Here is a 12,108-nt window from a genome sequence, read left to right on the forward strand (position 1 = left end):
ATTTGAAATAATGAAAATTTAAACTCGGACCGGCTCAATTCGGTCCTCACACTGATGGCTTGACCAATCAACAGCAAGGACTACCGATTCAGAAGTTAGTGGCACTGAGACCATCTTACATCATTAGACACTCACAACAATGAACTCATTCAATGTGTTTCCAGCACAAGATAATACTACTGTTTTTTGGTACATTTCGCAGTTGAATTTAAAACTCATCGTAGACTGCATATCTTATTAAAACACTACACTCATGACACCTTATAAATTTGCAGCCGTGTTTATTCGGTACAAACGAACGTTTTCGGTCGTGTTTAACGACCTTCTTCAGGAAATATCCAAAAAAATTCGAACACAACGAAAATCTGCAAAAACGAACAAACTTCGGAACGTTTTTAAAAATATTCTAAAGAGAATTGCGTGCGCCATCTCTACATCGATGCGTATTAAATAACACATTACATGAGAATAAAATAAAAATAAATAACAGACAATAAAAAGTAATATGCTCCTTGGAGACATTAAAAATAAAATACAAACATAAACTATGGTGCAAGCCGAACGGCGCACAGAACATAGGGAAGGAGAGGAGCTGTGCAGAGACAAAAAACTACGGTTTCTGTCCTTGTGTAGGCTTCCGCATATCCGCTTTTCTGAGGTTTACATGTCGCCTGAGCGCCAGGCTGCAAATATTTTACTAGCCTCTCTGAAGTTGATAGATTGTCCTTTTTGGCTTGCTTTGCAGATATGCCAAGCTTCTGTATAACGGAGGTGCTTTACGTTGCGAACTGTTTGTACTAATCTTGCTTGGGCCCATTCAGCTTGGACTTCTTGGGGATCTGCCAGGACGTAAGTCGCCAACGCTGTGCATGGTTGTTTGCTTCTTATATTTCTCTGATGTTCCGCCAGCCTTTCCTTGAGTGATCTTCTGGTGGCTCCGATGTAAAATAGCTTATTTTGCCTCCGTGTGTCCGTAATAGGGATCCTGTAAACCCCCGGAAGGGAGTTAGTGTCCATGGCGTCTTTATCCGCTCTTAGCAGCTGGTATATAGTGGGATTCCGTTTATATATTATTCTTTTGTTTGTGGCAGTTCCTATACGTCTATAGATGCTGCCCAGTTCCGCTCTGTATTCCATCAATGTAAACTCCTCTGTATTTAGGAGGTTTCGCTCCTTATTGCGTGTCGTAATCTCGCTAGTGACAGCTTTAGGACTGATCCCGTTCTTCTGAGCTAGCTTAATGATGTAGTTCATCTCTTCGTTTTTGTCTTGGGTACTACTACAGTGTGTGTGTGCTCGTGCCGCGAGCGCTCGGAATGCTGCGAGTTTGTACGTCGGCGGGTCGTGCGAGTTCCATGGGATAAAGATTGGGTTGTAAGTAGGCTTTCTGTATACCTTAGTACGGAAAGCTCCTTGGCTGTCGAGCTGTATAGATAAATCTAGAAAGTGTATAAGCTTATCATTTTCTTGCTCGAGTTCGATCTCGAGGCCGAATTTGTTATCGTTGATGTCCGTTATGAATTGGTGTAAGTTGGGTTTGACATTCCAGAAAACAACCACATCATCGACGTACCTTGCATATGTTAGGATTTGCGTTGCATATTTTGGCAGGAGTGCATTCTCCAGAGTTCTTAGGACCATCTCGCATAAAGTACCTGCCAGGGGGCTACCCATGGCTACACCCTTCTGTTGCGTGTAAGCGATGCCATTAAAGCTAAAGATGGATGAGAATGTGGTTAGGTGCGCCATCTCTAGTATTTGTTTTCTCTTCTTTTCTGGGGACTTGATCACGGTTAACAGGAAATCCCTTAGATGACAGAAGCATGGTTCCAGCTTGACAGAGGGATACAGAGCCTTGAAGTCTAATACGGTCATATATTTAATTTCTTGCGGGTTCATGTTAGCCATTTTCTGTAGAAGGTCTAGGGGTTGTTTTATGCTGTAAGGGCTCTGGGGTAAATATTTATTAACGAAGCCGTTAACCAACCTTTCTAGTAAGATTGTGGGTGCGCATCCTTTATCTACCACCGGCCTTAATGCCTTATCTTTTTTATGAGTTTTGGCGAACCCAAATAGCCTAGGTATCGAGGGAGAGTGGACTACGACTTTTGTCAGACTCAGTTCTTTAGCCAGCGGTGTGATGGCAAATTTTTTAATCCTGAAGAAGGTCGTTAAACACGACCGAAAACGTTCGTTTGTACCGAATAAACACGGCTGCAAATTTATAAGGTGTCATGAGTGTAGTGTTTTAGTTGAATTTAAATCAAATTAATTAATAAAAAAGCATTAGTTGACATTTGCGTAATAAAATTGACATTCAAGAATTCGTGTTTAAAGATGCTTAACTCAAATTAAATGGCAAAAATTTATTAATATAATATTATATTGCATTTGTAGGCATTGTTATGCATGAAATACGGCTAAGGTTAAAAAAAAAAAAAAAAGGCTTTATTTGGGAGATTAGGAACTGATTTTATATTGTTTCTCATGAGAAAATTTGTTTCAATTTTAGAACAACTTTTAGGGACAAATTATGTTTGAAAGCCAAGGTTTGACTGTAAATACATTTTTACTTTTAACTAAGCAAGTAGATAATTATATTTTTTTGAAAAATTATTATAGGTGGCCATCCATACCATTGGGATGCAATATTTTCAGAATGCTCAAAACAAATAAATTCATTTCAAACAAAGCTAAAAGAAAATTATAATTCAAGCATATTTTCAACAGGTAAGTAAATGTAATATATAAAAATCAGATAAACTTTGAATTTATAATATTGAACATTTATTATATTTTGAATGTAAAAATATATTATTACATTTAAAAATAAACTTTCAATGGAGTAAAAGTTGTTTTGAAAAATCAAATATTTTTCAGTTATTAGTATGTTTTCAATTTCTTTTTTTTTTTGAATAGATTCTAGTCTTATTAAATGCTTTTAAGTCTTTCTTTTTTAATTAATGAGAGATTTTATTTGAGGGGATTTGATTATAAATTTTAAAATATAATATAAGATTATTAAGATATTACAGTAAGACCCCGCTTAATGCGGAGGATGCATTCTTAGACAACAAAGCGCTAAACGAGGTCATTTTAACATAGAGTAAATGGGAAAGGACAACACGTGATCAAAAATAAACAAATTTTACTTTAATGTTAAGTTATTTTTATATTAATTTGCATTATAATATATGTTAAATAACACACAAACATATGTAAAATGTAAAGTTCGTTTTTTGCGATAAAGTCATGTAGTTTACAAACAACCAAACACCTTAAGTTGCTGAGAAAAAATTTAATAAACAACAAACGTTTTCAGCCAAAATGCCTTGTCTTGCTTTTGCACTCTTTTCAAAATCTGGATCATTCACTACAGTTTGATCGACGATTTTGATTATCATTACCAAACTTTTACTAAGGAAATCTGTAGAGAAATTCTCTGGGTTCTTTGTTTCAGAATCACTACTTTCCAGTTCTACACGAATTCTCTGTTCTGCCAGTTGTTGAAGGTTGTCATTGGTAAGGCTCTCACCAGAAACATGCAGTAACTCCTCGATATCCTGCTCGTCTACATCTCTTAGTCCTGCTGTATCGATTTAAGTTGACAATTTGGTGAACTTAATGATACAGCGATAGGCTCTTTCTGTTGAGAATTCTTGAGATACTTTCAGCCATAACTTCTTCCACACTCTGTTCATGCATTTATCAGTTAGTTTTTGCCAAGTGAAGTCGATATTGCCAAGGGCATCCACAATGTTATATTTTTTTCAAAATTGCACCAAACAAACATAGATTTAAGGAAAGTACAGTGCTGTGATGGATTGCCACCTTTTGCTGATTGGTTCATGTTTGTAAATAATCATATTACATATGAATCAATGAAATGCCACGATAATTTGAATCTGCGTAATTTTGAGCTTTTTTTAGGCTTTGAGCAGACTGCGTTATATTGAATCAGCATTAAACAAGGCAACGTTAAGTGGGGTCTTACTGTATATATTTTAATATTGTTTTTGTGGCATGTAACAAGTTTTGAGCATTGTTCATTGACAATGTTGAAAAATATAATACATACAAATATTATTACATATATAATAAATGTTGTGTGTAATATATTAAGACAAATTATATTGTGTATTTTTCTTATTATTTTTCTTGCCTGTTGAAATTTTTAAAATCTGAATATTAGATGACTACAGATACAGAATAAAAATGAACAAAATTAAAATACTAAAATAGTATTTATTTTTTTTAATGACATTTAGGTTATCATTCAGATGGTCCCTCATCTTTATCAACATCAACTTTTTGGATGAAATTTAAAATGGTAAGAATTAATGAATTGAATTTAATATTTTATTGTTAGAATGAATTTACTTATATATATTTATGCACCCTATATATATATACATATATATAGGGTGCAAGAAAAGTTTGATCCTCTTAAGACATTCATTGTTACTATTGTGAATCAATTATTGATTACCTATTTGGATTAAAAATGGTATGAAATGGTGGAATAATGCTTATTACAGCTAATAATCAGTGTGAAGCCCATTCCTGTAAATGCACTGAAAAATTCTTGTAGAGAAACTCCCCACCAACTGGAAGTGTTATCTTGGGTTATCATCCAAGATATCTATTCTTTTTGAATGGATGTAATTTCTTGTTGTTAATCATGATGACACAGTATACTGTTCTGAAGCATTCTTCAGATACAGCTCTGAGATTAGGTCTGGAACATTGCTTGGCTAATTTTTTCAGAACCCTGGAAATTGCAGTATTTCCTGCAAAGATCCTTTGGCAGTGTGAAACTTCCAAAATTATTTGACATAAGAGCATAACTGTTGAAACACAGACAATTTCTATCACTGCAAGTAATCTTTAGAAAAATTCTGTTTCTATTAAACTTTTCAGGTGACTACCCCACATTTTTCCTTTAATTTGGAGGTCATTTTGGTAGGTCACTCATTTGATGCATCAATAATATCACTGTTTTTGTTTTGACACCATTTCTTACAGAGTTGCATGCAGTATTATGTCATTGGCATACTTTTGATGGAAAATACAACTTTCTGAAAGCCTTGGATCTGCTATGGCTATGATCTCAATCTTTTCCCTATACAACAAAAACAGAAATCAGATGTCAAATTTGTTAAAAATTGATAGCCAGCCATAAAATAGAAAAAAAATTGCAGACACACACACACACACACACACACACACAAAAAAAAAAAAAAATATTTATACTGCAGGATAAGACTAAAAATAAGTTGTACCAATACTGACAGAAATTAATAGACAGTTATTCCGACATTAAATGTTACCTATAACATTCCTTAATACATACTCTTTCAAGAGATAATTATCATTTCAAGTGATAGAAAAATAGTGCCAAAAGTAATGTGATTCTATTAAAAAGAAAAGTATTTTTAGTCACCTGTGGTAATTTTGTGTCAAATGGTCACCTAGTAACATCAATCAATCGCACTACTTGTCAGTGAGTTGGTGTATTATATATTTTTTTTTTTATGCTATAGAAATATGGAAAATAGAAATATAAAGGGAATTATTTAATAGCAGCTTAAAATATGCCTTCATGCAGTTCAAAATATGCCTAGGGGAGTCGAAACTTTTTATGCATTCTTTATATATGTTGAAAATATATGTTATTAATTCTTATTAAATTACATAAAATAAAGTTACATTTTTTATTCTGTTGCTAAACAAAAAATTGTTTAAAACAAAAAATAATAGACTTGAAAACATGCAATTATTTACAGTAGAGAGTCGTTAATCGGAACGCCGGTAATCAGAATCGCCGGTAATCGGCACGATTTTCAGTCGGACTGTGTCGTGCTGAATCGAACGTTTTTTGATACTAGATTTACTTCTAAAGTATAATTTTCATGTTTTTATATTCTTCAATATATTTATTGTACAAAATGCAGAAATAATTTTTAACGATACGATAGCCTCGATTATTATTATAAAAATTTTCGTTAGGCTTAAAATCGACGAAAATTCAACACGAAGCGACACGCAATGGAGAAAAATTCAACACAAAGCAACATGCAACGGAGAAAAATTTGAACATCGGACAGGTTAATATATTTTTTCGTACATAATTGGTAATTGGAACAAATGACTAATCTGAACCACCCCAGTCCCCAATTGATTCCGATTTTCGACTCTCTACTGTATTTAATTGTTTAAATAATTGTTTGTAAATAAAGTTTGGATTATGACTGTATTCATAATTTAATATTTTCTATTTAAAAGCAACCATTTTTTAAAATAATATTTTACAGTTTTTATGTCTGATAAAGATAAGAAGATACTAAAAGCATTTTCATTGTATTGTATTTCATCTTTAAATATATATATATATTTTTTAATTTAAAAATATTTATTTTTTAATGTTATTTCAGTGAAACCACAACTTACAAGCATATCTTGATTTTGGAAATCTTTCATAAAATGAAATTTTGTAAATAGAAACAAGCTCTCTGTTATTTTTTTATAGTCAAAATTTTATTTTGTCTGGAATGACCAATCACCCTATTCATGTTTCTCATATAACATTAAAGTATTTAAAGTAACAAAATACATATTTATCTATTAACCAATGATTCTAATTGAAATAAAATAAAACAAAAATGTTGATTAAGTTATTCATTGACATAAAATTAGCTAATATGAAATAAGAAAAGTAAATACATAAATTATGAGAAGTTTCTTTATTTAATGGTAATAAAATAAAAGTTAGTTGACATAAGTAAGCAGAAAACAAGTAAAATAGAGTAAAATAATTGTTTTTAATTAATGAAATTCTAATCAGCAAATAGAAATAATTGTAATGTAGAGGTAAAATTTATTTGACCACTATATAACCACTTTAGAATAGGCACTACCTTTAACAGATGAATACACAGTTTAAATGAAACAAAGAAAATAGAGACTGCAACCTACAAGTCTTCTAATCTACACCCAAGGATTTATCTTATTTCACTAATGATTAGACTGTTTTGTTCTTGCAGATATTTATTGGTGCTAGTTGTAATAAATAATTTATCTTGTAAGTGGGAAGAGTAAAATAAAGCAGCTTATTGTATTGAAGTATTTATTGAGTACTTGTAAATTGGGATTACACTATATCTGGAAATAGAAGATTAAGCTATGATTTTTTAAAATATATTAAATTACTATATATTTTTTTTTTTAATAAAGTATTTTATAATGGAATTGCCTGGATTAAAGTCAAGAAAATTGTATAGCCATCAAGTGATCTTTTCAATAAAAGGTAATATGTTTATCTAAAAGTAATATTGCAATTCTTTTTTACTTTTGAATTGTATTCATTTTTAAAATTGAATGATGGATTATTTTTTAAGAAATAATTTTAACTCTTACCTGTAGTTAAAATACTTCTATAATTACTTTTCAGAAAATAAATAGTATTTTTGATTTTATACAGGTATCCTTTGCTTAACATGATTTTGCTTAATGCAGGATTTGATTACCGTGTGAAATTAATTGCAACAATCACTTTATGTATGGGATAGAAATTTTAATTAACACAGCTTTAACAGCTGTCTTTACTTAATATAGATATGTTTTTCTTGGCAAATAAGGTGTTGGTGAATTTACTATTTTTGTGCTGAGGGTGATTTCTGATACAGATATGTAGTTTAATTATGATAGTTGTAAAATTTAACACATTATTGCTAATTTGATATTGTATTCTTTATTTAGAAGCTTGTTTTATGACTTTACTTCACATTTTGTTTGTGTAAAATCAAATTGAAATGTCTCAGATAAAATGCATATCAGGCATATTATGTATGCTTTTTAAGTTTCATAAAGGATATAACATTATACAAACAGTAAAAATACTTGTAGTGTGTTGGACATGTCAAATGTGGTTTTCTAAGTTTTGTTTGGGAAATTTTGAACTAAAGGATTGAAAATGTATGGGGCATCTAAAAGCCATTGATGAAGAGAGATTTCAGAAAGAAATTGTTAGAAATTGACGAATAACAGCTCATGAACTTGTAACAGTTCTTAGCGTGTCACAGACATGATGATTGTGTTCCGCATGCAAAATTGTGAATTCAGTTTGTTTTTCTTAAGTGGAAAAAAAACAAACTGAATTCAGTATACTTTTGTCTGACAAAGGTAGGCAGCTCAAAGGTTTCATTTTATTTTTAAATTAATTACAGTAATACCTCTGTTTTCATTGACTTCGGTTTTTGTCAGTTTTTTCTGCGAAAAATTTGTCTTGGATTTCGTTGGTGTGTCCAGGCAACCTCACTGTTAATTTTGCGAAAACAAAGGGCTGACCTATCTGTTTTCCTGCTCAGTGTGGGGTTGTTTCTTGTTCTGTAAGCATTATTACTCTGTGCCTTTAGTCAAACAATTTCATTGCTTTCCTTTCCTTTTTGCTCCATCATAGGACCAAAGAAAGTTTCCAGAACCAAGCAGCCCTTCAAAGAAGAAGGCTAAGAACACAATCGAGTTGAAGAAGGAAACCATTGAAAAATACAAGAGTGACATTAAGATTGCTGAAATTGGCTGTTTTTATATTCATTTTATATTAATTTCTTATTGTTTTTATTATTAAACACTATATTTATTCTCTATAAAATGCATTTTTGGTATGTATTTTGGAGTGTCTAGAACAAATTAATTGGATTTACATTGATTCATATGGAAATAATTGCCTCGGTTTTCGTCGGTTTCGAATTTCGCCAATTGTTTTCGGACGAATTATCAACGAAAACCAAGGTATCACTGTATACATTTTTATCACAGAAATCTTTTCTTAAGGATGACAAAATAAAAATAAAAATAAAAATATATGTTAACTGAAATTTTGTTCTAGCAGGTCATGATTGTTCAGTCAAGTACCAATGTACCACTGTATTTGATTAATGTGATTGTGATATCTGCATTAGCATCAAGGGAATTAATTATGTTAATCAAAGGATACCTGTATATAGAATTTCAATTCATTTTTTATATAAGGGCATAATAATTCAGCATTCATTCCAAAAATTTTTTACTTACTGGCATTTAGCCTCTTAAACTGCCTTTTCTTTTTTGTATCTGACTATTGGCATTAGTAAAGTTACTATCTAATTTTGAACTATTTGTGCAAGGGAAGTACTGGTACATAGTAGTAATAGTAAAAAGAGGAATTTAGAACGTACAGTATATGATCATTTCAAATATTCAGGAGTGGAATTAAGCCAAAATGGAAAAGATAATTGAGCAATAGGAAATAGGGGAAAAAAACATGGAATGGCAGTTCAAGAGACTGAATGAAATCTGATAGAATGCCAAAATTTCAAAAAGAAAATGGAATATGTGTAACACTATATTGTAAAGTTTATTATATATTATATGGAACCAGAAATGTAGGGAACATCAAAAACAGATGAAAGAAAGCCAGCTAAATGCACTTGAAATGGATGCATTGACTATTGACTTAGTGTTAAGATTTGTGAATAATTTGTTTAATTATGTAGAATCAAAAATTCAGTAGCTTATTTCTCTGATATTAAAAATTTTTTATTTTTATAATTTTCCTTAAAGATTTATGATTATTATTCAATGTGTTTTATCTGTTTCAGCTCTCTGTCATTTAGTTTCCTTTTCTTACAATGAAGATAAATATGGTGTAGTTCAAAGATCGTTATCTGAAATACTTTATCTGTTGTTTTCTCTTCATGAGGTAATTTATCATGGTTTTCATAAAAATTGAATTAGCTTATCAAGATAATTAAAGCTAGTATTAATAATTAAATGATGTGTGTTAGGTGCTATCTCTTGATAAAGATGGCACCTATTCCTACCTCTAGTCCAAATTACTTAACATTTAATTATTAATAGTAGCATTAATATAGCCAATATAATCCAGCAATTGTTTTGTTTTAATTTAATAATGGGGTTTATGGATGTTTATATTTTTATAGACAATGGAAAAAGAGAAAATTTCTAAACAACATAAAGATATGTGTGAAATTGAACATTTTCGACAGTGCATAACAAATGGTATATATCATATTGTGTACACTTTCAAAGACCATCTACAGTAAGTTAATTTTTATATAATTTTTCTCAATTTTACAAAATATTAAACTATAAATCATTAGAATCTTAATAGCATTCATCAATTGTTAGTTGTTTTAACTAAATTTTTACTTTTGTGACAACTATTGAGTTTATCAAGACAAAAGTGTCAATAGTCTGTAGTATCAACACATTGTTGCCCATTGCTACTATGAGAACCTTCAGGGCATGTTAGTTTTTTTTTTTAAAGTTTATTGTAGGGAAAAAAAAGTCAACATGAAGTGTTTAAAGTTGTATAACTAATGTACAACTTTAAACACTTCATTTTAAAATTTTTTATAGCAGTTTTACAGAAAATAACATTTCTGAAAAATTGTCATGCTAATTATAACTTTCCATGTCTGATCAAAAACAAATGATGTGAAATTAGTTTTAACATGTAAATGAATAAATAAGTACATATTTGAATATAATTAGAAATATTTTTAAATGTGCAGATTATGATTTAATTATAAAATATTTGTATTTTATTTTCTAAAAGAATAAAAAATTTGGTTCTATTTTCAGTTCACTGCCATTGTCACCCGAAGATCATAAACGCGTGGACAAGTTTTTGAGCTTTATGGAATGAAGATTATTTGAAATACAGTTTAAATCTGTTCACAGCTTTATGTAAAGTTATTTAAAAATGTATCTAAATTGATATATTTAAACAATTTTTATATTTATATCAGTTGGAAGAAAATGTTAAATTTATTTTTCTGATTTTATTTTAATGATAAAAATAACAAAATTTTTTTTATGAATTTGTATAACATAAATTTTACTAATAGGATCAATCATAACTTGTATTGCTTTTTTTTATACAATATAATAAATTTTTTTAACTGTATAGTTCAAGTAAATGAAAAATTATTAAATAATAGAACTGTGTAAACTACTTTGATGAATATTACACGAAGGGGTCATAGAAAAGATTTATCTAAGTAGTAGTTTTGACAATTCTATAAGCTAGCTGTGCCTGTTGTGTTGCAAAAAGCATTTAAATCTGGAACATTTATTTATTACAGACTTAAGAACAACATTTGAAACTCCTCCCCGGCATTATAAAATTACTTTTTGCAAGTAAATTTTCTGTTTGATCACATTGTATTTATTAAATTCTGTGAAAACAGAGTAATCTTTAGAATAACATCAATGGAGATTTTAATATAGTCATAAAAAACATTTCATAATTGTCATTTTTTAATGTTTTTATGTTAAAAAGTAACACTGATACAAATTAGTTGTATATAGAAAAAAAAATAAAGTAACTACATTTTTTTTGTACTTTTAGACAACTGAACCAAAATAAAACATATGTAATTAAAGATAATATATTGAATAGATATTTTGAATAGAAATATAGAATAAAAATAGAATAAACATTATATTTTTTACAAGAAATTTTTTGTAATTAAAATATGAAATTGTTTCAAAGATTGATAACAACGATTTAAATAGTATTTCAAATTATTGCAAAGAAATACATTTCATGTTAAAAGAATAAGGTTTAAACGATACACAATATTCAAATTTTATTTATAAGAATTCATATTTACAATTTTTAATTCATGATAACAAATATTATGATGATGTAATATAATAAAAATAAATTTAAAAATTTTTGAAATATGAAAAAAAATAGGTACAGAAACATTTTTAATTAAACATGTTAAGCAAAGTAAACAATTTTCATCTAATATTATTGTTAATTGTCTACTTGGACTTTACTTATTAATAGGACTTTATACTGGTGTTTAAAGTCCAAGTAGACAATTAACAATAATAATAGAATTTAAGGACAGTAAGGCTTTTACAATTTTCATCGAACTTGTTAAAACACCAGGTATATTTATTAGATGAAAATAACACAATAATTTGTTACTGTTTTCTAATAACTAAGGATGTCCACAAAATGCTTTTGTAACATCCAAATTGTGATTTTTTTTAGCAAGAATAAACAAGATTTTCTAAACATGGAAACATTTG

General features: G+C 29.5%; 1 protein-coding gene across 2 annotated transcripts; it reads left to right on the top strand.

Moving 5' to 3' along the window:
* Positions 1–2,607: 2,607 nt before the first annotated feature.
* On the top strand, positions 2,608–10,969 carry LOC136973552 (nucleoporin NDC1-like). Of its 2 annotated transcripts, none has more exons than XM_067268281.1 (6): positions 2,608–2,730; positions 4,269–4,330; positions 7,234–7,306; positions 9,639–9,739; positions 9,981–10,099; positions 10,645–10,969. In XM_067268281.1, the coding sequence occupies exons 2-6, from the start codon at positions 4,316–4,318 to the stop codon at positions 10,706–10,708; spliced, it is 372 nt and encodes a 123-aa protein (XP_067124382.1). In that variant the 5' UTR covers positions 2,608–2,730; positions 4,269–4,315; the 3' UTR covers positions 10,709–10,969. The 2 variants fall into 2 exon arrangements, with proteins under 2 accessions (XP_067124382.1, XP_067124383.1); XM_067268282.1 differs by having other exon boundaries at positions 4,281–4,330.
* Positions 10,970–12,108: the final 1,139 nt, after the last annotated feature.

Source organism: Centruroides vittatus, unplaced genomic scaffold (assembly GCF_030686945.1).
Source record: "Centruroides vittatus isolate TY-2023 unplaced genomic scaffold, ASM3068694v2 contig_3203, whole genome shotgun sequence".
Lineage (NCBI taxonomy): Eukaryota > Metazoa > Arthropoda > Arachnida > Scorpiones > Buthidae > Centruroides > Centruroides vittatus.